Source organism: Plectropomus leopardus, chromosome 7 (assembly GCF_026936395.1).
Source record: "Plectropomus leopardus strain MGB_pleo_1.0 chromosome 7, ASM2693639v1, whole genome shotgun sequence".
Lineage (NCBI taxonomy): Eukaryota > Metazoa > Chordata > Actinopteri > Perciformes > Serranidae > Plectropomus > Plectropomus leopardus.
The window spans coordinates 35492168-35518999 of record NC_142182.1 but is presented as its reverse complement, the minus strand read 5'-3'; the positions used below and the strand labels follow the sequence as shown (position 1 = coordinate 35518999).

The window sequence follows — 26832 nt, the reverse complement described above, 5'->3', positions numbered from 1 at the left end:
CATGTCAGCAACCAATCACACAACAGTGAGAAATATCCAACAGTTACCTCACTGTCTCCCTGTACCTTTTTGTTGATATCAATGAGGTCTTTAATGTGTCCATAAGATTAGATATACGTAGGCCTCACTTTAAGGGCAAGGGTTGAATGTAACCAAGTACATGTACTTATGTACTAATGCCTTAGTATGAGGTTGTAATGGTTCACTGCAGTTTTTAACTGGACCCAAGAGAAACACCACAAAACAGGGGAAAAAGGGCTGATAAGGAGGGAGCTGTGGCTTACAGCACAGGTGGTGAGAAGCTGGGCGGCATGTGGCTGAGGTGCTGGAGCTCAGACGAGAGAGACACTTGAAATGGAAAAAACAGTAAATTGTCATGAACCACAACCCCACTGGAGAATCACAGTGGAAGAACGCACACCAAAAACAACACTGGAGACAAGCCATCAGTACCACTATGAAGAGCAGAAACAATCTGGCAGCGTGCAAGAGAGAGAGAGCAGGGTTAAGTTGCACTTGATGAGTGTGGAATGAGCAACAGGTGTGCATGTAAAGCTTCAGCAGCAGGAAGCCACGCCCAGCCTCTGACAGCACACAGAAACACAGCAGCAGAAAACAGCAAAAAAAAAATCCAGGAAGATGAAAAAAACATACAAAATTCAAACAACCACTGGGGTACATGTACTTAACGTCAACATTTCCATATTGTGCCACTTTATACTTATATTCTGCAACATTTTGGACACCAATATGGTAGCTTACTTTTTACTCCACTATTTGACAGCATGAGTCAATAGTTACTTTGCAGATTTTTGATTATTAATAGGAAACATAAAACAGCTAATGAAATATGATGCATTATTATGGATTTTGCTCCTCGATGGTCTATTGAAAAATCTGAAAAATTATCCCCACTGTTACCAGCTGCAACAGTAGCAATGCTTACACATTAATCACCAGTTATAATTCAGTAATACAGACCTAACATATATATGATTCTGGAATGGGCCTTTCTGTGTCATGAGTATTTTACGTTTGGTACTTTAAGAATAATTTTAATACTTGGCAAAAAGAATGTCCAGAAAAAAAAGCAAAAATCCCAGAGAAAAATATGACAAGAAAATTAACTAAAATGTCAGAATCACAGAAAAAAAATAATACAATATATAAAATATACATATCTTGTTTCTTGTGTGTTTATGTCTTTTTCCCTTTCTTTCTCTCTCTCTCTCTCTCTCTCTCTATATATATATATATATATATTGCAATATATATATATAACTATGTGCAATTACCTGCATGCTATGTGAAATTACTTGTTGCCTTCTCCTCCATGTTTTTTTTTTAAAATCAAACCAATTTGCTCAGGTTTCAAAGAGTTAAATTAGATTCTGAATGCAAGACTTTTACTTGCAACAGCTGGTACTTCTACACTGTATACACTATTGCTACTTTCATCTAAGTGAAAGATGTGGGTACCTTTACTTGCTAGATGTTGCCTATTACTCCATATCTATTTATACTTTTCTCTCAAAGAATAATCAAATATAAGCCACAAAAACAATAACTGAAGCTGCCATCATATTGGCCTTGTTGACGGGAGGTTTTTAGATGTTAGGAATTACGAGGTGGCCGTGAAGGCACCACGCGCCCACATAATGCTCCTCTTGAGCAGCGGGAACACTGGGCCAGCCTGCAGAGCTCTTCCGGAGGCGGATAATCCCCATCTCTACACGCAGTCCTAATGCAATAAGGAAGGAATCGCTATAACTCACCTTCAGGGGAACACGTTTTGGAAGCAAATGCAAGTTTTGACCTAGAAGTCCAGCATTAGGACGCGCCTGGCCGCGGAGGGACATGGATATTTGCCTTACACAGTATTGTGTAATTAGCAAAAACTGAGAGAGATAAACCGCTCCTCTATGATGTGACAGCTGCTGTCGCATTTCATCTCAAATTCCTCATAGATCGCGTTGTTTATTATCTCAGCAGCATGCTGTCATATAATCTGATTTTAACTTTTATTCTCGCGGCTCTGTGGCGGGTCAGCTGCGTCCCGCAAACTCCGTCTTCACCCGCGACGCACTTGAATTCAACATCATCATCCATCATCAGCGAGGATGAGCAGACACATAACGTGACAGATGCCGCCGTGGGATCCCGGATCTCATCTCTAATGACGCATCTGCCAACTCTGAAAAACATAGTTATTTTCATCTGCGTGCTAACAGCTGCTCTCATCACATGCCTGGTCATCAAAGTGGTCAGGTAGGCAGCTTGTTTCTCTGGAGCCATAAGCAGCCTTATTCCAATGAAGCTGCTATCACAGTGTGATCATGGTTTAAATGTCGCTCCTGATGTCTTGCTAAATGAATTGATTAGGAGCATGTGGTTGTGTTAGGCCCGGGTTTATTAATATGCTCACACAGGGGATTGTAGAGTGGAGGCACAGGAGTAAGCAACCTGATTGTGCTTTATGTGGGTTAGCCTGTGTCCTTATTTGACTGTGCAGTATGTTTTTACAACTCTGATCATAACAACCATCTTTGCAGGTTTACTGTAATCAAATTTTATATCAGGGCTGCAATTTAATATAATTTTCATTACAGGTCAATATGCTGATATTTTGTTGCACTTACCCAGAGATCTTTTAGTCAGTATATATTAGAAAATAGTTAAAAAATGGCCTTCGCAAGTTCCCAGAGCACAATGTGGCGTGTAAAAACTGCTTTGCAAAGATTTAAAACAAAAAAATCTTCCAATTTGAGAAGGAGTAACAAGAGAATGTGTAGCATTTCAACTGATCAATGATTACAATTGTAAGCCATTTTTTTTCAGTTAATACAATAAGAGGAATTGTCTCAGCAATATTTTGGTTTTTCTTATCCAAATTGAGCTTTAATATGGTTGTAAGGACTCCAAATGTTACCATTTTAATCCTCACAGTCTTGGAAAAATAAAATTCTCAGTTAATGAATCAATTGTCACAATTGTAGCGGTCAATTTTCAATTATTACGATAAGACAAATTGTGTCATCACTATTTATTAATATCCATTTAAGCTTTAATATGGTTGTAAGAACTGCAAATGTCACCCTTTAAATCCTCACAGTCTTTGAAAAATAAAATTTTCGATTGACTGTCACAATTGGTATTGATCAGTTTTCAACTATTATTATAACAATAATTGTCTTAGCACTATTTATCCTTATCCAACTTTAATATGTTTGTAAGAACTCAAGATGTCCCTGCTTTAATCCACACCATCTGGAAGAACAAAAATAGGTTTACAGCTGATGTTGTGGTTTAGTCAGTGGAGACTTTATGATGTTTTGCTTGTCTCATGTTTGGTAACGTTTTCTTTCACACAGATCTGGGAGACGAATCAGGAAAACACGGAAATATGACATCATAACAACACCTGCTGAGCGTGTGGAAATGGCCCCTCTGAATGAAGAGAACGACGATGAGGATGACTCAACCCTGTTTGATGTCAAATACAGGTTTGTTCCTTTCAGTTTGAACAAACTTCATGTTGTTCTAAGATGGAAGAAAAGTTGTCTTTTTTACTGCCCAAATAAGAACATTAGCAGCCCTAATCCCATTGAGAATGCGCCACACAAGTGAGGTCTGGATATAGAGGACACTGCAGATGTTTACCACTTTATAGTGTCATATTTAACTAGTCCACAATACACACTCTGGCCTTTCATTTCTACAGAAGCGCACCTGCACAGAATACACCTCTAAAGAAATATTCCAGTGTTTCTTTATCAAAGTTTGACTCTATCAAACATATACAACTTCAAAGATTAGTGTAGATTTTAAAAAACCTGAACCCTTTACAGCAGTGATGCTCAGCTTGCTTTGACCAGAGGCCACTTTTGCAACATGACAGCAGTCCAGAAGCCACTTAATAAACAAACATAAACATTAATGATATTATATAAATGAATAAACAAGGCAAATCCAGTCACAGCAGCCCTGAACAGGTCAGGTGTATTCAGGGGTGTTTCTTGAATTTGAGGACATTCGTGGTTTAGATTGGACCTCTGTCAGGGGATCTGGGGCATCCTCCCCTGCTGGGACTTTTTTTGTAAACGAGCTCTGTTTTGTGTACTCTGGCTCCATCTACATTCGAAATACAAAAAAAGTCAATGTTCATTAATTTATTTCCAGTGTGTATTAAAAAATGCTAGGCGGGCCACCCTGAACACCTTTGTGGAGGTTTGATCCATAGGCCATACATTGATTATCGCTGCTTAGTGTATTTTTCTACTTTAAAATTACCTGGTTCTGCTTGTCTTACTTTTTCTCAATACCTTAACTTATTTCACATGTTACCGTTGCTGTCTTGCAATGTTTTAACCCTTCAAACCCTGAGTAAATGGGCTTGATTTCTTTGAAAATCATGATAGGATGGCATTGAGCAATGAAAGAAGAAATGACTCAAAAATCAGCAAGAAATTAGTAAAAAGTAAAAGAAAATTACTGGGCAATTAGTGAAAAAACAAGACAAACAAGATTTGGAAAAAGTATGTAAAAGTAGGTTTTTTTCCCTAGCTTTTTTTCCCTTTCTTTTTTAAAGATAATTTTGTAAATTAACTAATTACATGCAATTTGTGGAACATTTCTTACCAAGGTACTCATTGCCTTTTTTCCCTTGTTTTTGACAGAAACTGCACCGATTTGCTCAAAGAGGTTTAAAAGTTTAAATACATGTGAATGGCATGTAAAAAGTAGTGTAAGGAAAGTGGTGTTACTCCAGGTTTCAGAGGGTTCACCTTGATTTCCCTGTGTAAAGCACCTCAGGACTGTGTTTGGAGTGTTAACTTTGCTGGGTGGCGGTTCGGCAAAGTTAGTTAGCCTGTGCTAATAAAGCAGATGTAGGAGTGTCTCACTGCTTTTAGTATGGCACTTAAAATTAAAGCATTTAACGTTTGAAGTAATGCGATGCAGTAAAAAAACACACTGACAGAATATTAGAGTGCATTTAAACATGTTAAAAATGTGTTATTGGTGCTTGCTTTTCTTGAAGAACCTAAAGAATCATTGTTTTAGTGGATCCGATGTTGACACTAGGTTTCACCCTTCCGTCCTTTCTATTGTTCTTTAACACAACCACTTCCTCAAAGGAAGATATGACGTCCTGTTTACCTGACATTCTTGACTTCCAAGTCAGACAGCTCTCTGTGGGCGAACATATTTCCTCCTAACCGAGTGGACAGTAACACCAGATCCAATTCTGTCTAACTGTGGCTTTTCATGTTTTTTGCAGGTGAATCTCAGCATGGACATCAATATTTGATTGCTTCGTCCCGGACAATTCAAGTGATTTCTTGTATTTTTGTGTCGTTCTAAGTCTTATCAGATCAGAGACTCCACGTGCTGCTTGTGCATGGCTTTTATCTGTCTTTAGAGGACTGGAGCCGCATGGATATCGTTCTTTGCTGCTTTACTGATGCTTCTATCATGTGGCTCAAACAACCTGCACATATCTCTCTGATATTAAAAAAACATCATGTTGTGGCTTCAAATCAAAAGTCGTTCAGTGATCAGGCTGTTTGTTAGTGACTTTAGAGTTCAAAATAACATTTTCTGTTTCTTTTTTTTTTAAATTTGACTGTCATTGTTTTTAATTTTTACACTTGAGCTTCAGTGGAGTTTATAGTAGGAACCTGCTTTGAAGCTATGATAAACCCATTAAAACTGAAGACCATAAGATTATTTAAATGTTATTAAAATGCACACTATAAAGAATTAAATAATATACAGTGATTGATATTTTTGATTAAACTTTATACCAAATATATTTCTATCTACGAACCACTAGATTGTGCATATATACTGTGGAAGGCTGTCTGTCCTTATGTATGGAGCAAGCATATATTTTTTTACATGTGTTGTTGTGGACGTTCCTTTTTTTGCTGCTATCTCAGCTGAAGTTTTAAGGTTCAAATTTGTTTAAAAGCTCAAAAAATAATGTCAGGGTATATTTGTGAGGTGTTTATGGATTACATCCATTTGCTATGAATGTAAATGCTTTAATCTGTTGTGATGGGGTGCACAATCATGTGACAATGTCATTTAATCAAGTAACCACTGAGCAATATCAACACCAGATGTGAAGCTTGCAGTGAGGTAGTGACAGTATTTGACATGTTCGACATGCTCCCAGTGTCTTATTTTTTAAAACCAAAACAATGTTATGTCTCCATGTAATATCTTGTTACTTGATTGAAAATGATCCCCAAAATCCAATCCGGTTTCACTCCCAATTCGTGAGTTGACGATGCTTGTTCAGTGACCCGTTGGCATCAGACACTGACGCACTGAGGCATTGCCCAAACCTAAACATGTTTTAAGTTTATTTTGAAAAATATCCAGTTAACAAGCATAAAGCATACATTTACAGTTACGCCATAATTTTATTTTGAAAAGAGACGATGCATGTAAGGAGCATAAATCAACACTCCAACCCTGAATGTCCAAAACTGGGAGGGGTACCCAGCACATCATATATGGACATGACAAGTGTTGATATTTGACGAGTTGGAAGTGAGAATGTGTCTGATATCTCTTGTTTGAGATAATATAGCTATAGTAAAGAATGGCAGAAGTGAAAAGTCTCCAAAAAATAATTTCCATTAATGACTCACTGACGCTTTTAATATTTAACTTGAAAAGGGTCATTTTGAATTCTTGTTTAAATCAATCCACATTTTTTCAATTGGCAAAATAAACCTAAAGTGGGATTAATATGGAGGTTTTTCCCTGATTCTGAAAAAATCGTTAAACAATTTAATGCATTGGATGAGTTTTAACTTACTATTAACTCTTTGAAACCCAGGCAAGTTGGCTTGATATCTTTCAAGAACATGGGAAGAAGACAATGAGCTTAAAAAGAAATTACCCAAATTTATCAAGAAAATTCGTATAAGAAAATCACCTGACAATGAGAAATATTAAAAAAAGAAAGTAAAAAACAAAACCACAACATTGAAATGACCTTTGGAGGAAGTGATTTTCATACTTCTTTTTAAATATAGAACCATAACAATTTGAAATTAAGTTTTCTGTACATTTCCCCTGGTTTTTTTTTTCTAAATAAAAAGTTTCTAAATTTGCTGGACATTTCTTGTTTACCCTTCTTTTACCCCGTGTTTTCTAATTAAATCAAACCAATTTGCTCAGGGTTCAAAGGCTCGCTTGTAAAAGTCGTCTGAATGCAGCACGAGAGAAGTGATCAGGTTTCAAAGAGTTAAAAACAATGAAAATCATGACTGATTTGTTAAATACTTTATATCTTCAATGCAAATACCAAAAACACAACAATCAACCAAGAGAAGTTAAGTACACAAAAGAAACAGCAGACAAGTTGACAAACCTTCCTTGTCTCTGTCTGCACCCTAAATATAATTACAGCAAACTAACAACATTGCAGAGAGCACCTAGATTAGGTTTCTGCAGTAAATGTGTGTGTGTGTGTGTGTGTGTGTGTGTGTCTGTGTGTGAGTCTCGTAGGTGACCTTGTGTTTTAATCCAAGCTGTTATTTGATAGTGTACCATGGCCTCCAGCTGCAGCTGTTTCTGAGTGACCTCCATCCCTAGTTAACAGAAAAGACGGTGATGCCCAACATTTATCTTTCCAGGAGAAAGAACATTGTGTGTTTTTCTTTGTTTGAAACAAAGTTATTAACATTCACAGAAGACTGGATACATTTATTGTCACAGTTGTGGAGTGTGTTTGAATGTCTGATGAGGTTTTATAATCATATGGGATTCAAACTTTTGACCATATTTTTGATATAATGTCCTTAAGCAGACTGCTGGCTGTTTCTTGTGTTTTCCTTCAGACTCTCCGACCAGTGTTTGTGTTGTAACGTGTCATGTTTCATTCGAGTCTCTCACTGTATGTGCAGAAAAACTGCAGATCCATTTTATTTGCGCCTCCGCTAAGTTTGTCTCAGGCGAGTCTGTCACCCGTGTACAGTTATCCTCTTCCAGCGCTTTTCACTTTATCTTTAGTTGTGCGTGAAATTGTGGAAAAACCCGGCTCATCTAAAGATGCTAATTCTGGCGCTTTATTAGAAATGAATCATCTGCTGCAGACATTTCCTGTTGTAAAATGAATCAAAGCCATTGTGGTAGCTATCTGAAAGCTGCAGCTAATTTCCCTCATCCCACATTTAAACACACTGTTTTGGAAGTTTACTGAAAACAAGTCCCTGTGTACCCGCATCTTGTTCGCCCTGTTTCCATGTCTTTGAAACACTGCTGAAATAAAATTGCTTCCTTTGAAGTGCTAAATCGTTTTAAGAGAGAGGCTTGAAGTGCAATTTTTTTTCCCATTCTGATCTTTTGTGTGTTTTCTGCCACAGAAAAATACATTCACTTTGTCTTTAAGTATCCTTGAGTCATACTGAATATTTCCAAAGCCAAAAAAATGAAATATGTTGATTGTATCAAAGAAGACCAAACATGCACAAATTTAAACATTAAGCAGACATTTGATATACATTACAAAAGTAATTGTTTTTTTGTTTTTTTTTGCAGAAATTGCATGTTAACAGCAACTGTTGCAAATCCAGATTCTGGGTTAATTAGCCTAACTGTGTTGGTCACAGAATGTTTCTATTTATATCGAGTTCGAACAAATAAACTTTTCATCGCTTCAGACTACTCCCATCTCTGGTACAACTTTCGTATCTATTCTTAACTTTACTGGCGGTGTTAGCCAACATGCAAGTCAACAAGCGCATACTGTCAAAACAACACTATTATGGATAAATCACATGGCTGGAAGAGCATGAGAGGCTGCTTGTTTAGCTGTAAACTCTTGGAATAATTTGAATACTTCTGTTAATATTTATTAAAAGAGGCATTTTGTTGCACAAAAATACCCAAAGTGTTTGGCGGAAAGCCCAGCATTAAGACAACTGAAAAAAACTAAAATCTCAGCTGAACTTCAAGACTTTTACTGTTTTTTGTATATAAATATAATCCAGACTAGCATTGTACTAATTCATTAGTTTTTCAGTAATTAGTAATTAGTAATTCATTGTCAAATCAGTCTGATATTACCCTTAATACAACAAATCTTGAACCTGAACCTTATTTCTCATGTTTTTGTGATTAAGTTACTAATGGAGATGACATTTTTGGAACTGATCCAGTATAGAGAGAGATCTCTGCAGCCTCAGTGGTAAAACCAGCTGTAAGGTAATCCCTGAGGCAGTATGCACTGTCAGTTTACATGTACTAAATGTGTCTGTTTTTGCCACTGACAAGCTCATTATTATGTCCGACAGTATTATAAAGAAATAAAACTAATCCTGTCTGTTTGTTAGTGTGTGTAAGTTTGGTTAAAGAAGTCTTGCCTGAAATCTCCCAGACTTTTCGAAAGTGCCAATATTCAGCAATGTCATTAAAAATCAGATACACAAAGCTACACCCTCTGTAGTCCAACACAACAAACTCTACCAGGCACTCATCTCTCCAACTCATTAACGTTTCTTCCATTGTTTTTCCTGCAAAGATTCCTCCCTTAATAAGATTTCAGAACTAGACTTCTTGTGCAAGACACAAAAACAAACAGCTGCAACTGGTAAGGGAAAAACGTTTCATTTCTCTGTAGTGTCTTTTTTCGTAATTGTTGTCAGACATAACAATCTGAGCCTGTCAGTGGCAAAAACAAGCACTTTTAAGAGCTGTTTACACGGCAACGATTCTTGCATGAAAGGTCAAACACTTGTTGCGGTTTGGCCTTTCGTTCACACAACAACTGCATTTTGGGTGCCTGAAGACAAACTTTTGAAACTGGGTTACAGAGTGTAATCTTTTGAAAACCCCTTCTGTTGCCGTGAGACCTGACAATGCGAAAACATTGTTACTAGTGTTAGTGTTACAGTTCTTCTATGGTGTGTCATTACAAAGTGCTACTGGAAAGGAAAGACTTTTCTGTTTTCAGTAGGGCAGTTCTTGTCTAAACAGTCTTAGTAGATGTAAATTAGCGTTGCACAATTGCCGTAGGGATTACTTTGACGCACTGCTTCTGCAGCAGTCTCTCTCAATAGAGAACCCCAGGCGTGAGTCCTAAAACTCAGATATCCATTAGCATTTCAGCACCTCCAGTTCCCTTGTCTCAAAGTTAATGGGTTTTTTGAATGGGTTTTTGTTTAGAAGCCTGAAATAAGGTCTGTGGTTAACACAAGCTGAGGAGACTTTCACATTTTGCTCTACAACATAAAACATGTCAGTAAATATCCCACTGTGAACTCTGAAACTTTTATGCATCTTAAAAGAGGTAGTTGCTAACAAGTGGCTAAATAAGACTACACAACATCATTGCTTTTTACTTCTGGCAATTACATTTAGTCTTCAAAAGTCCTGAAAGTGATGTTCATATATGAAGATTATCTTGTTGAACAAGTTATCTAATTATCAGAAATATTTATTTGCCAGTTTATTTTCTGCATTGATACAAAATTCAATGGAAAAATCCAATCAGCTTTTTGATGAGGGAACCAGAGTGATGTTAGCTTCATCGTCATACATCATCCCTAGGGCATACTGGACCAGTTTTCAAGGTTGCTGTATCCATTAGTAACTGAGACACAAAAACATGGAAATAGGGTCCTGGTAAAAAAAAATACCAAAGTTTCCCTTAAACAATACAATAAATCTACTTATTTTTATTTAATTTTTTGGTGTTTTTTAAGTGTTTATTCATAGCTGGATTTCAGAAGACTTTAAAGACTTTATAAAGTCTTGTAACCATGTTTTTCTATCTTTCCTGTTTTCCCAGGAATAACCCAGATAAACCCTGAACACTTTCTGGACATGTGAATGGTCCAATTACAAATTGTCCAATTTATTTATCATAGGCACAAAATACTGTCAGTCAAAACCCACAATCCGTATCTACGTAAAGTGGTTAACCTAAACAAACTATACAAGTACAATTCATACATCATTTAAAATGACTGAAGGCATACACATGATCAGCTCCTCCCCCTCTCAGTGTTATTGTACTGAAACTTGCTGACTTGGATTCAGAATTCATTTAAAGCACACAATTGGGCTCATTTCTTACAATATTTGTAAGAATATTACTAATACATTCCTTTAAAAAATCTAAACTTTCATTTCTATCACACAACTCCAGCCTGACCTCACTATTAATATTTCCAGTGCAGAAGCAGGGCTGGTGTGCTTCGAGAAAAGTTTACAGAAGACAGTTTAGCGCTGGCTAAGTCTGAGTAAACATTCTTATGTGAACAGCTGGTACACTCCCTCTTTATCCTCACAGAAGCTGAATACAGCTCAACCTGTTTCCATTTCTTCATTCAGCTCTCAGGGTGACCTAACTTTATCACATGGCAGCTGCGGTTGACTGGACTTTTGGAATTTTTTTGCTTGTTAGGAATTACATGTTTGACAGTGAACACCACTGACGGTACTTTATATGAAGCTATAAAAGCATGAAATGTTTCACAAGTTGTTGTATTTGAAGAAATAAAGCAGCTTTTTAAACAGTTGACTATATTTTTTTTCTGTCATCAACATTCTCCCTGATTATTAAGTGCCTCCATCTTGTGGTCCAAAAAGAGACTCACAGGAGCCATAAATTCAGCAGCTCCACATGATTGTTGGCATGCTGGGTAAATTACAACACACCTTTAACCCTCTATGGTGAACATTATTATGGCATTTGGTAAAGAAAATGTTGTTGTTTTTTGGTGTTGTTGTTTTGTTTTATCATAAATTGTGTAAGTAGACATCATTGTAAAAAGAATTTCAAAAAAACATATTTTTAGGTATGTTACCTTAAAGCGACACTGCACCAAATGAGAAAAGACAGTTAGTGTTTAGTATCTTAATAAAACTGTATACAATACTTATGGAAGATACTGAAAAACCTTTAAGTTTAAATTTCATGCCATTTGAAAAAGGAAAAATATGAAAAATTAATACTTGTCTTAAGTTTTTTGTCCGATTGTTACCCTCAGGCAACATTGTAACACTGTGAAACAGCCCAGTGTTAATGAGTGTAAGCATATTTCAGCAAACTTTAAAGAACTTTAATAATTAAAAATTAAACTTTACTCATCTGTTATTTTGAATCTATTTCTTTCCAGATTGTAAAATGACAGAAAAATACATTTTCTGACCATCTTTTTGGAGAGAGTTGATGGGGCTGAACCGTGAGAGGGGAGCACCAAAAAAGTGACTCAACATGACCTCCAGAAAGTCATATTATAATATTAACACTGTTATTGGTAGCCTTATTAAAGTATTGCAGCATAATTGAGAATGGTTTAATGGCCAAAAAAGCGGTGTTACCTAGAGTCAACACCATAGAGGTTACCATAGAGGGTTAAAGGAGCCAAACTGGGAATATTAATTTATGTTGCCTCATGAACTATTTTGGAAACACAAATAAGTGTTCTGGATCCTTAATCTAAAATATATAAGCATGCTTGAAACCTGGATGGACTTTTAAAAATGGCCTTTTCAATGAAACGAAGGGGCCAGCAGATGGACATGACAGCAGAAAAGGGTCTCATTATTTCCAAGGTTGCCATAGAAATCTCATTAAAAGGTAAAACACGCCAGTCAAAGAAGTCACCAAAAGAGCTTGAAATAGAAAAAGTTCATTCCAAGTACTGAAAATAAGTTAATTCAAGTTTCATAAAAGTACGTTCACAAGAAAAGTGTTTGTTCAGAGTCTCATAGTGGTTTCATGGAGATTTGCTCTGGAGCTCCTTCTGTGGTCTCCTGTCCGCATCGCAGGCCCCAGTGTGGAGCCGGAGGGCTCCCAGTCTGTGCAAAGCGCTCAGGGTCCTGAACTCCAAAGGCATGGTGTGAGGACTGGAGCTGGATGTGTACTCATACTTCAGAGTATCATAGTAGTGGTATTTGACTGGTTTGCCCTGCAGGTCGAGTGGGAAGGGCCAGAAGCCGTAAAGATGGATCTCTTCGCAGAAGCGAGTGGCCATTGTGTACATAAGGAGTCCCGTGGTCGGACGCTTGATGTGGACGTTGTTGGTCAGCCAGTACCTGTTGACAAAGACATATCGCATGAGATCAAATGCTACCAATGTCTCTAAAAGTGTCAACAAGAAATACAGCAAAAGGAAGAATATGAGCTCTCTTCTAGGCTGCACACTTAAGTCAGTATTCACGACACTTATCTCTTTCAGTAAGACCTTCCTCCCTCTGGGTTTTGATATTAATCCAAATATACAGTATGGTGGAGCACACAGAGTGGAGCTGAATCCTAACAAGTCACACAAGTAAAAAATTTAGAGGGTGAGGATATGTTTCTGTGCTGTGGACCACCAAGCTGCCCCTTCAAAAACTCTCTGCTCACACATAATCAATAAGTGACCTTTTCGTCTCTTCCTCTATTTGCTCAGTGGATGAAGTCAAAATGTTTTCCTCTAAACAAGTAATGTACTCTAGTAGTTCATGTATCTTAGTGAATATTTGCTACATTTCTTCTCTTTTATAGCATAAAATAAATAAAAATGTTCTTGTGCTGCTGATTGGAAAAAATAAGCAATCTGATAATGCCATTTCAGACTCTAGGAGATCGCATTTTTACAGATTGACAATAAAAAAAAGCTTCTTGCAGCCCTAGTCTAAGCACAGTGAAACATTTTTTTCCACACATTTCTTGGCTGAAAAAATCTTGAATCTAGTGCAGCCATCTGCACAGGAAACAAATAATTTCTATTTGTCTAGTTTCCAGTCAAAGACACCCGTACAACAAGTGAAACCGCAGTCTGGAAAATTTGTTTTTTTTTCTCACCACACTGGCAGAGCTTTTGCTGTTTATTGTTTATGAAAAATGATGACTGAACGTTGGATTAATTGTTCAGGTTGGTGCGTTTACAGCATGTTAAACACACTTTGCTCTGCACAGCTGCATACTTCTATTTTAGCTGCTCCTGTGACAGTGAGACGCCCTCAGGAGCAGCTTCAGGGGCAGGTGGTCAGACGTTCACTCGCCCCAGCTTCATTTTTCTTTCCAGTCACTCGCCTGTTTCTCCAGCCTCGAGGCTACTGCTGCTGCCTCCTCCGGTGCTCTGCACTCTGGTGTTAGTGTGGAAGGTCGTGCTGAGATGTGGAGGTTGGACTATTTAAAGCAGTTCATGTGCCATGAAGGGCGAACTCCACAGGGCAGGTTTACAGTCCCACCAAACACTACAGCAGGTGATCAGCATTTTAACGAGCAGAGGAGACAGTCTAATTATCGGGGACACTGTCTGATATGACATTTGGTTGGAGTGCAAACGAGCAGATCCTCTGTCCTCTGCTGCACAAGATGGGTATCTGAAGTTCAGTCTTAGTGCGAAAAGGACAAGCATGCATTTCAAACCCAGGACGATTTCAGCTGAATGATTCTCTTGTAAAACACAATCAAACAGACTGTTAACTGCAAATATAATGGCCCTGTTCTACCCCTCCACAATACCCAGTGCTAGTTGGGGCATAAAGAAACAGCATAATTTGGTCACTGACCAGCGGTGGTTGTTAAGCTTTTAACAAAGCAGGAAAGATCCTGAGCAGAGTCTGTTGTGATGAAAGAGGAGTGAGGACAGCACTGAAAATTGCACAGAGGGATTTTGTAACAGCCTGAAGGCAGAGGAGGCTGTATTAGACAGATCTGCAAAAAGCAATCTTAAAAAAAAAAAGCTTCACTGACCAGCTCAGAAAATGAATCAGCACAACTATTAAGGATTAACAAAATATAAAAGTCCTGTTAAACCAGAGCTTAACAGTGTTTGTTATCATCTGTGCTATCCCTGCGGCACTGCACCAGCCTGTCAACTATTACAGCACTATCTAAATAGCACAATTTGAAAGTAAAAGTAAGCAATACTTTGTGTGTAATTCAAACATACAGCAAATTGATCGCTTTAAAAAGCATTTTCAAAAATGTTATAAATCAGAATTGATGTTTAAGACCATAGTTTGTAAATTTCACTGGCTCAGATACCTTCTATTGCTAGTCTCATTTGTGGTGTTTTGTTTTTTTCATTTTGTGGTTGTGTCTGTTCTTATTTTGTGCCTTTCATTATGTCTTTTCTTTATTGTAAATAAAAGAGAGAGAGAGAGAAATCATTCAGAATCGATGCAGTAAAGCTGAGAATGAACACCTGCTCACAATGATCAGATTTTGAAGATCTAAGCTTCAATTTAACGAGTAGCTTGACATTTTGGGAAATGTGCTAATTTGCTTTCTTGCAGAGGGTTAGACGAGACGACTGCATCCTGCTGCTGATTAATCAAGAGATAGTCAAAGCATGTAACTCCCTGTAAAGGCACAAATTGTTTGTTTTTCAGCCAAGCTGGTGTTAGGCATTCATCCCGTCTCCCCTCGGAGTGAATTTAGGGATACATTTCAAGGAGCTGTATGTGAAATTCAGAGTATTAACATAGTAGCAAACAAGTGTTTGCTATGTAAAGACATAGTGGACTAGTGGCATTCCCATCTGAGTGTGTGGTAATCTGAGCTTCTCTGCTAGCTGAAGTCATAGTCTGCCCACATACATGAGTTCCTGTGAGTGTGTCCCACTGACCAGCTAACCCCCGCCACTATGCACTGTGCAAATATGGAACATGTCCAAAGGGGCATTTTTGGACACGCTTCTTTTCAGCATTGGCTGCTTGATGGGTGTGCCACTAGGCCTGTGGGCTGTCTGCTCCTAAATTTCAAATTGGACCAATATGGTGGCTTGTTTGGAAGCTTTCTCTTATACTACGAAAACGGTTCGGCAAAATGGGCCTCATGCAGCAACTTCCTCTTAATTTTCTCCTAATATTAATTTTAATATTCTCTTAGAATGGATCCTAATGTTCTGGTAAGAGAAAATATAAGCTCCAGATGCACCAAACATTCTTAACCACTCTGACCAGGTGTGCTCAATGCTGAACCACACTTGATCATAGGAAGCACAGGTAACGCCCCCTAAACACTATTTAAGGGCAGGTTTTGTGCCGTGTGCAAGACACATGAACAAGACTGGAGACATGACACCAAAAAAAGGTTGTAAGAAAAAGAACTTCTGCAGGAGTGAACTTGACGTACTGTGAAATAAACTTCAACAAAGTGAATGTGATTTCAGTGGAATGAATACAAAATTGACTTACATGATTATAATAGCTGTCAATAGCCCCTGAATCATAGATATGCTGAATGTCACACACAGCTCCTTCAATTTGTCTTTGGTTTATGAGCAAATACCTGAAAACTAATCACATTCCCATCAGCCTCAGCTTTTCTTTGTGTTTTGTGCTAATTAGAAAATATTTGCATGCCAACACAATAAATTAAAATGGGGAATATGTTAAGCATTACCCCTTCTGAACATCAGGATGTTAGCAGAGTCACACAAAGACACATTTCACACTTGATCAAAACAGATTTGACAGAATGACTCCAGGTGCACACTGAGTGGAGAAAGACCGCAGAGCATTCTCAAACCCGCTGCCCCTGGAGATCAGCTCTAATGCTCTGTTTAAAAATAGCCACCTGGGCTGCAGATTAGAGTTTGCCGAGCCCTTCATTATACTGCTCACAGGTGTTCTTAAGAGACGCTGCCAGCCTGAGCTGCATCTTACCCTCTGACAGCGTGGAGGAGGCGCAGCGAGGGAAAGGCGGTGCGGACATCCACGGTGTGCAGCAGGATGAGACGGAGGGCCCATTCCACCCGCTCCTCTCCCCCCTTGGCCATGAAGGCTGGGATCCACAGCACGCTGCCCCGGAGGCTCTGGAGTCGCTGCAGGAAGCGATCCCTCCACTCCTCGCTCACCAGGTCCTGGAAGGCCCGCTGCACCACTGAGGGGTTCATGGTCACCAAGTTGGTGCGCCAGCCCACATCCTGAGAGTACTCCGCCACTGGTGCCAGGTTACACCTGAAAACAAGACATGTCAATTGAGCTCAAAGTCAAGAAATTTGATACTAATTCCTTTAATATGTGGTCCCTCTGTTTTCTGAACCTCTCAACCATACAAATCTGGAAATATAAAGCAAAGTGTAAAACCGGGATCAACCAACACTGCTTCAAACCTGCTTTGTATAAGTACTATACTAAAGTTATTTGTAGGGGACACCAGGTCTATTATATAATAGTGCTGTCAAACGATTAACCCTTTGGGCTCACTTCAATATTACACACACTCCTATCGCTCTGCACACAAAATGCACTTTTCAAAATCACGCTTTAAAAAGTATTATACATCAACATGATTTTCTACTTTCATTGAGTTCTTTTTAACCAACATTAGTCTAAATCATATCAAAGTCATTACTTTTTAGAATTGTAACCCTTTAAATGCCAGGTTTTTGCCATGATGCTAATAACTGTGTTATTAGATAAAAAAAAACAAAAAAAAAAAAACACCAAACCACCAAAAATTGCTGTTTGAATGGGTTTCAATGGAGCATTTTTTGCACTTGTTTACACAGTGTATTTTAGACTTATTGTAGGAGCTGAGCTGGAAATTCCAAGATTAAACAAAAATAGAAAATCTTGCCAAAACGTATGCCACAGCATGAACACTGCCAAAATTATCAAAAAAATAAAGATTGAAAAGCGTAAAAAATGCGCCAAACAGTCCCAAACAGTCCCTGGGGCGTTAATTTTGGAAATTCCAATAAATTGCAGAATTTCAATAATCAATCATGATTTATCACATATTATAATCACCTTTTCAATTCCATTATTTTACTTTCAAAATGAACTCCATATTGACAAGGTAAAGCAATTCTTACAAGATTGTCTTGGCTATGCAGTTTTCCCACTGCCAAAATTTACCTCAACTTTGACAAGCTAGCATGACACTGGTTAGCACAACTGGATTCCTCAGGTCTTCAAATTTCATATGATACCAGTATCATCTCTGGTACAACCAGGAATGTCAGCTACCGATAAATGCAATTTAAACAAAATAAAGTTACATACACTATGATCACTATGATCAAATCGCCATTAACACATTATCACTTACAGCCCTGTTATATAGATAACACTGCTAATTCTCTCACAAGCTTCCTTTAAGCTCAGATGCTGTGACTTACAGCCCATACAGAGCGAGCAGAAATGTTCTTCTTACATTTCTCTTTGTATTAACACACGTGTGCCTAGGAAGGAAGAGGCTGAAATGTCTCGATGTGCAGTGGACTGTTGTTAATGAGTTAATTAAAGTGCTCGGCCTATATGTGATTTCAAACAGCCTTTGGTTCTGACTGACAGCACCCTAAAGGATTCCTCAATATAAAGAAAGTAAGTGGAGCCTTTTCCCAAATTCATTTCAGTATTCTGTGGATGACAAATTAAATGGAAAAACCTGAATAAAAGTGGAAGAACAAGAAAGATATATAATGCTGGATTTTCTGTAAAAACAATGCATAGATTCACACAGAGGTAATCCCTGTCCATCATCATTTATGACATGCCAGAGGAGTGTGGTGGTGACTTTTTCTGCAGAGACTCTGCCCTCTGTCTGTATTTTCTTATTTTCTTCTGGTTTTCTTTACTTGAATCTTTAATTGAACACTCAGGTGAAGTAAGGGCTTAAAAAAAATCTTGTAGCTGACGGTGCTGCATTGTATATCTTTTATGCAAATGTAACTAATGCAGGACGTGAGGAGTCAGTAACTAGTTTGATACATATGAAAATAACGAGAATCAGTCCTTATGCAGTCCATATTGCTGTGGTCTTCAGTCACGAGACTCCCCGCATGAGCTTCATGAAAGCCAAAAATCCACACTTTAATCATACATGTCCTTAAGACTACATGATGATATGCAGCAGCCTAACTGTGACAGGTCTTTATTTTCATGAGCTGATTAAAGTGACCAAAGCTGCCTCTCTGCAATGGCTAATTAACTTCAGACATATACCTTTCTCAAAAACCTTAATCTCCCTGCAGCTCACACACCTGACTGAAACGCTTTTTTTCCCTTCAGTTTACCACCCATCTGTTTATGTCCTTAAGCTAGTCAGAGCAATTGCCCTACGGAAATTTCCACCAGGAGTGAAATAGAGCTGAAATGCGAGTGAAATTCAGCAAAAAAGCAGAGTGGCATTTTGTTTATTGATGTTAACCTCGGCCTCCAAGTAAACACCAGAAAACACAAAGCCAGTAATTATCATGGTGAAGCATCTCTATTCTGTGCAGCCGTGTGGCAGCAAAACAAACCAGGAGTGCTTCTCTTTAACATCTTAACACATTCTAATTTACACTTGTGTGCAAGGACATAGGTTTCATTTCAACATCAGGGGTGGGGCGCATATGAAACCAGAGGTGTGGGGGTCCTCCACCACAAAATTTTAGGACTCAAACACTTAATTTTTCTGCATTCTGGTGAATTTGTATGCACCAATTTGTGCTTTTTAAGCATCTATATATGTTGTCTGTCCACCTATCTATTGTCGTCCACTTATCCGAGGCCAGCTAATGGGGACAGCTGGCTGAGCAAAGTACACCAGAAGTCCCTCTCCCCAGCAACACTTTCAGCTTTGGAACTTTTTTTTTTTTTAAGTGTTATCTGCAAATGCATGGAATTCACAGACTGGGACTTTGTGTTATTTCATAGCTTAATGGTTGTTGTACACTCTGAGAGTTAATGTACCTGCTTTAGAAAACAGCTGTTTCAGTATTACACATGAACAGAAAGCGTGACAAATGTGCACCACCGCCTGGCTCTAATTTATTTCTGAGAGATCCAATAAATTGCTCACATACGCCGAACCATTACATTCCCACAACGCTGAGCTGAAACAATCTATAACCCCAAAACAGTCAACCTACTTTATGGAAACCCAACATAGAGCAGAGAACTATATTTAGCTGAGGCATTATCTCCCGATCTGATACATGAATGCCAGAGCAAATTCCTCAGCTTCTCAAAATGCCACGTTCACTGTTGTCTGCCTTCAGCCAAACATTACCGCCGTGCCCTGGCGTGATTATCATGCTGCTGTGGTCCAGAAAATCATGACCTCTCCCCATCAGCATAACATCGCAGCACTTAGAAAAGACAAGATGCGCCAACAGCAGAATCAATTTCAGAATAAAAAGGGGGCACACAAGGATTTTGAGGCCTTTTCAGCTATCGATCAATCAGTTCAATGAGGTGCCACCGCATACAGCCACTTCCTGCTCCATTTATGCAACGCTGATTTATTAGAGGATGTTTCTCACAGTGGATTGTGCGTGTTTTGTCAGACTGTCCCCAGCTGTATACAGAATCCAAATCAGAATACTTTTTTTGTGCAACTTTCATTACAATATGACCCCAGACAGATTTATTTTCCTCCAACGACAAGTATGAAGAGTGATAAATAACCCACTCAGCCACTCCTTAAACACTAAACAGAGGCGGCTGATGACTTCACAAACCCGACTCTCTGGTAAATGAGAGCAGGACCCCTGAGAGCACCGGTGTTTCTCCAAAAAAGCACAATGTTTTTTCTGCTGCAAAGTCTTTTCAAAAATGTCAGCTTAATGTATAATCATGCATTTAATTGCACTCAGTTCGGAAGCTCTTTTTTCCAACTTTTAAATCATTAAAAAGCTTTGACAGCTTTTTCACAAGTGCAATTAATATGCTTCCAGCTGTGTGAGCACCAACTCTAAACCTGAATTAAACTCGGGAAGGCGATTATCATTCCAATGTGAATTATACTCTCGGTTAGAGTGAGATAAACTTAAAACTGAAACTAATGTGCTAATCCATTTCAATTACGGCCCACTTTGACTCGCGTGTTTTATGATTTATCTAAAGTGGAAGAAGACTTCCAGCCCTGAAATCACTTATGCTCTTTCTGCAGGGTGGTAAAAAACACACCTGATAACGAAGTCATGAGAGTCGATGTCAGGTCCACAGCTGCTGTTGAGCAGGATCCCAGAGTTCCCCACGATGGCGCAGCGCCTGTGATGTTGGTTCTTCATGGGGGATACAGTTGGCAAAAGACGGTAGAGATTTTCAGAGATGTTTGTGGTGCTGTGGCGATCAAAGACATAGTGGATGATGTCTCCTGGTTTCAGCGTGCCCTTCAGAATGGAGATGTCTCTCTCCGGATCCAGAAATCTCAAAATGTTCTTTCTGTGAGAAGAGAAAATACACAGCAGTTATGAAACGCTCTGCTTGGCTGAGTGTGAAAATATGTTGAGACAATAATAGAGGGAGTGATAAGTCTGCCTGATGAGGTTAGAGAGGGTCTTGTTGAAGGTCCAGCCGTTTGTCGAGAGCCTGGCGGTGTTGTTATAGCTCGGACTGAGATGATTTACGTCCTTCAATCTTGTCAAAGTGGTCGGATCCGGTGCCGCAGCCTTTCTACATAAGAATGAAACGCCATGTTATTGACACATGATTGTGGATTAACATAAAACAAAAGCCATGTTCATAGGTCCATATATTGTGTGACTTTCTCCCTCTTTTCTCCCCCCAGTTATTTTCATTTTTCCCGTCTGAATCAAGTTTCTAAGAATAAAGGGTGTCATGTTCTCTACAGATTGAACATTTATTCATGTACAAATATTCCTAAGTAAATAAAGCTTTGCTTTTTTATGCTACTATATACTAATACTCCTCTACATGCATTGCACTTTTCTGTTGCACTACGCTCATGGATGGATTACTTGAGCTACAGAGCCAGGGGCCCCCTGGTCACTTGCAAAATGTCACTGATATTAGGCAGGTTTACATTAACCCTCAAATTGTGCAAAATGAAATTGTGGATATAAAATATGCCTAATGGAAACACGTCAATTTTGGAAAAACTCTCATTTATCACCAAAAAAGTTTTTGCGCTCGCATGAGGTGGTATTTCAGGCGATTTAAACTGTTTTCGATTTTCGCAAAACTGCAGTCGATTTTTTCACAGTCGCATAACAACACTCTATGGAAATGCAGTCATCTTCAACTGTGTTTAATCAACATTTCCAAAATATTATTTGAGTTTTGTGAAAATCTGTAATGGAAACCTGCCTACTAACACCTACCACCCTCAAAATAACATAAAATGACCACAAAGACAGAAAAAAACACAAAAAGATGCCAGGGGCCCCATCTTTTCTTAATCCACCCATGACTACAACTCATTTCATAGCGTCATATCTACTCATTGCACTGTGCAGGAAGATTTTATATACAAAGATTATAATATACTGTAAAACACTCATGAGGCTACATACTGCATAATGATTACTTTTCATTCTTCATATACATTTTAGTGACATCAGGCATACAACAATATGAAAATTTAATGTCACGATTATCTAAACCAAAACAACCGAGATTCACAATATATATAATCATCAAAATATGCTTTAGAGTCATAAAAAAACATACTCTAAAACATACTGCAATCACTTAACCTAACAGACAAATATTTTTACTGTATCACAGATAGTACTCATTTTCTGCTTTTAGTGAACATCGTCTTTATTGAAAAACAACCTTAAGAACAGGCTTCTCAGCTATTTGAAATGGCATCACATCTTTTCATATGAAACATGTTAATGCTTGATTATCTTCAGTGTTTTTTCTTTTATTTCAAGTTTGGAGCGTATGCAGTCAGCTCTTGCAGAGTCTCGTCGAGTGCTGCTGGATATTCAGGCTCATCTTGATAATGGAGGCTCGCCCCAATCAACTAATTACGTTTTTAATTGCGATCCACAATAAAATTATATATCCACCCATCCTTTGCAACAATATTTTTGGACTATATAATGCCGTGCTTTTACTGATGAAGGGGTATTTTTTACATAAAGGTATTCCTGCTATTACTTAATTAAAGGATGTGAATACTTCCTCCACCAACGTTGGTTTCTCTTGACTTTGTTTCAGTGAGGCTCGGAATCATTTAAATGCACTGTTGTTGATGTTATTTGAAATTCAGCTTTTTTAAAATCGACGTTATTCTCATGGCAGATGTTTTTTGTTATCACAAACACACCGCCACACTGATGTGTATTTATAGCAGCTGCCTTCTCGCTGTAAAAAGTAATGAGATGCTCACTGTGAATGACTCACAGTCAAGGCTGCAAAGGATTCCAATGACCAACATCTATAAAGATTACACATGGAGACCGGGGAGCCCTCCACGGGTGGTCCACATGCATATGTATGTATATGCATTTCTATAGGCTGTACTTGTGAGTGTGAAGGGAGAAAATTGGATTTCAGACCTGTGCGGTTTAGGGATGAGCCGGTGCAAGTTCGTCTTCTTTGAATGTCCACTATTTCTAGAAGAGAAGAGAGTGGTTAAGATTGAATTAGGAATCTGTAGCCTGAAGGAGTGGCTGATAATGGACTGATGCTTCAAATGCCTCCTGTAATCATATCCTATAACAATAATGCACTGACTGTATTCAACACCAGCCGCATTGTACTCCTGTCTTTTAAGACAGAATGAAGGTGGAAAGCATGCATCAAGGTATTTTTAAAGCAATCCACTGTGGGCCCATTTGCTGATGTAATGAGGAGAAATGTGGCCTTAATGGAACCCCATTATACTGAAAGCAGGTCCTCTTTTTCGCAGGGAAGTGAGCTATCTCTTTGCTGGAATGTTGCACACGCCAGCGGAGTTACATTTACAGTAAATGCTCTGTATATGCATTCAGATCTCCCTGTTTTGCAATCATGACCTTGCTCACATGTGATTGAATCGTGACAAGCCGCCAGCTCATCTTGAAGGAGTGAGAAACAGAAGAGTGCTGCTCTGACAGACAGGTGGGCTGATCTCAGTCTTTTTCAAAATCCTGCTGCCTTTAAGTATATTGTTATAATTGTGTTAAGCTTCATTTATGCAGGAGTGGAATTGGTTCTGGTTCTTCTCCCACCGGCACATCACAAACCAATATGACCTCATTACAACATGAGCCACAGCCGGGTAATTGCATTCAAAACAAAATGTTCTTGCTGAAAGGGAAATGTGAGGATCCAAAAAACACAGACATAAAAAAGTCATTTTTTGCTGTTCAGGTAGAACAGCATCTTTGGAGCGGGGATGATGATGATGATGAGAGGGAGATGAGGACGTTGCACTAGTTGGTTGCCAGAAGTATTTGGGTGCTAAATTAAGGATGTATTTTCTTGCGGGTCAAATACAAGTGGGGCATGTTGCATGACTTGGAAGATTTCTGCTGCACTGCTCAACATTTCAAAGTCTGGAAAATGAAAAAGAGAAAAGAAGAAAGCCTCTTTTGTTTCCAATCTTTCGCCCCCCTCTCTCTCCTGCCCCCCCACAGACACACGTACACACACACACACACACACACACACACACACTCTACTCTATAGTGTAAATGTATCCTATCCCGCATGCAGGCTGCTGCAAGACAAATAGCCAAATCCTTGGAGACCCAGGCAGGCTGCTGTCGGAACAGCTGCCACTGCTGCACCCAAGTGTTACAAATGTAGAAACAAACCACACGCACACTCCACATTTAACTCCAAACTCACATAAACTCATTTATTTCACTCATTTTGTCTTTTTCCCCCCAAGCACCACTTCATTGATTCACTGATTGAGGAAATAACCTGCTGGACAAGAAAACAATAGACGCACGCACACACAATGCACGGGGAAATTACGGTGAGCTACTTACGCAGTTTCTTCCTCCACTTCTGCAATATCATCAATTATCAAAACCACAACCAGCAGCGTTACAAAGCCGAATAGCAGCGTGCGCAATACCAGCGGCATGGCTGAGAAAGGGGCAGGCTGCAGCCGGGAGTCCCTCCTTCCCGCAAACACTGGGTTACACGGACCTTCTTGTGTTTCCCATTTAGAAACGGAAAATCCGCTCAGCCATCTCTCCCATTGTTCTTATCACCGGAGTCGGACACTCCCAGGCGAGCTGCGGTCCTTTTCTCCCCAAGCTCTCTCTTCACAGGATGATCTCCCGGTGTCTGTTTCCCGACGGGCCGATGCCGCTGCTGTCTCCACTGTTCCCTCCTATTCCCCAGTCAAACTTTGAAAGCGTGCACCTCCACAGCCTGCCATGGGAGCAGCGAGATATGGACCACATGCAGTCTTAAAGGCGCAGCGGCCAACAGCTCCATCTCCACACCAGCCGCTTTGATTCCGCTCTCCAGGTGTTGGCTCGCAGTGTAAAGGCAGCCAGACAGGTGCAGCTTTGCGCTAAGTGCTCCAAACACAGAGTGCAGTTTGATGCATTGTGTGGTCTGATAGCCTACATTTTTAAAATAGAGGTCAAAGCTTCAGTGAACATCCTGTGGCCCCCGAACACAGTGAGGGAGCCCCAGTGGATCACACACTTAATGAATTTAATGGGGACATCTTTTTTTAGTTCTCTTTCAGTACTGTGCTTAAATTCAAGTTTAAAGTCACTTGTAGGCTACTTTTATTGAGTAAAAACATTTTAAAAATACTTAAAGACTAGAATGTAGTATTTAGGGGAATCTATTGGCAGAAATATAATATTCATAACAATATTTTTATTAGTTTGTAATCACCTTAAAATAAGATTTCTTTTTTGTTACCTTAGCATAAGCCACTTTATACCGACAGAACAGGTTCTCTTCCATGGAGTCCACCATGCTGACATCAGTAGCCCAGGACAGACTAATCATAAAGTGAGCTTTGAAGCCAGTTTCTGTAGTAGCCAAACAGTTAGCAGGTTTCCATTACAGATTTGAGCAAAATTTAAGCTATATTTTTGAAATGTCGATAAACAAAACTACGAGATGACTGCGTTTCCATTGAGTGATGTTATACGACTTCTCTGGTGGTAACATTCCAAGAAGCATGGTGATGGATGTTCAAAACATTAGCAGCTTTATTTCTATTGCAGCCACCACACTAGCTGTCATTATTTCCAATCCAAGCCACGTAGGCGTGTTATGGGAGCGATAATGGACAGGCAAGCCTCTTGTACGTGGGAGCGGCCACGTATGAGGGAATTCTGGGAGGTGATAGTCCAGAATTGTGGATTCAAAACGTCCGGATGATCCGCTCAACTTTTGAAGAGTTATGTGATGCAATAACAGCTCTTGTAGCTCCTGCTGCATCATGAGGGAGCCTTCTACAACACTCTACAGAGGTCTCTCTGTACATCTGTGGGACAAACCAAACTCTGACTCTAGATAGGGTCATCTGTGCTGTTACGTCAGCCACCGTAGTTCTTTGACATGCTTGGAGAATTTTCATTTGTGCTACTTCACCACTAGATGCCACTAAATCGTACACACTGGACCTTTAAAACACTACCTTTCACATTAAGATTTTTTTAAAATATAAACATAGACAATAATCTTGTTTTGTTCAAGATTATACAAATAAGTCTCAGTCTTTTTTTTTTTTTGCTCAGAATCTCTTAAAGAAGTAGCATTTCAAGCTTCTTGTTTCAAAGACTGATATCCTCTTTTCATTTGAAGAGCTGTTCAATACCCTAAGAGTTAAAATTATCAAACATTTCACAAAAAAACAACAATGGAGAAGGAGACTTTTGTTTTTCATTCTTTACACCCTCATTAATCATGTCATGACCCTTCAGATTCACCCTGTGACCTTTTAGAGTGGGGCTGACCCCTAGATTGGGGACCACTGGACCACTAATAAAGCACTTAAAACAAGCTCAGCTTTGACAAGCTGCAACAAAAAGAACATTTTAATGATGGTACTTCTACTTATGTAGTAATGGGTGCAGGACTTTTACTTGTATTTGTAATTGAGTAATTTGTTTTTAGTATACTTAAAATAAGGATCTAAATCTTCCTCCACTGATGCTGGATTTTGGAGCAGTTAACTTCAGCTGTTTGGATGAAGGCTAACATGAAAGT

General features: G+C 38.9%; 2 protein-coding genes across 2 annotated transcripts; one reads left to right on the top strand and one right to left on the bottom strand.

The window, feature by feature from the left end:
- The first annotated feature begins 1676 nt into the window (after positions 1–1676).
- On the top strand, positions 1677–8319 carry fam174b (family with sequence similarity 174 member B). Its single transcript, XM_042496798.2, has 3 exons — positions 1677–2268; positions 3372–3503; positions 5279–8319. Exons 1-3 carry the CDS (start codon positions 1994–1996, stop codon positions 5280–5282), a joined length of 411 nt encoding a protein of 136 aa, XP_042352732.2. The 5' UTR covers positions 1677–1993; the 3' UTR covers positions 5283–8319.
- A 213-nt stretch (positions 8320–8532) lies between these two features.
- On the bottom strand, positions 8533–25178 carry st8sia2 (ST8 alpha-N-acetyl-neuraminide alpha-2,8-sialyltransferase 2). The gene is made up of 6 exons (XM_042496338.2): positions 24636–25178; positions 23214–23270; positions 21223–21357; positions 20869–21126; positions 16633–16926; positions 8533–13062 (listed from the first exon to the last, which is right to left on the bottom strand). The coding sequence occupies exons 1-6, from the start codon at positions 24731–24733 to the stop codon at positions 12744–12746; spliced, it is 1161 nt and encodes a 386-aa protein (XP_042352272.2). The 5' UTR covers positions 24734–25178; the 3' UTR covers positions 8533–12743.
- Between the last annotated feature and the right edge of the window lie 1654 nt (positions 25179–26832).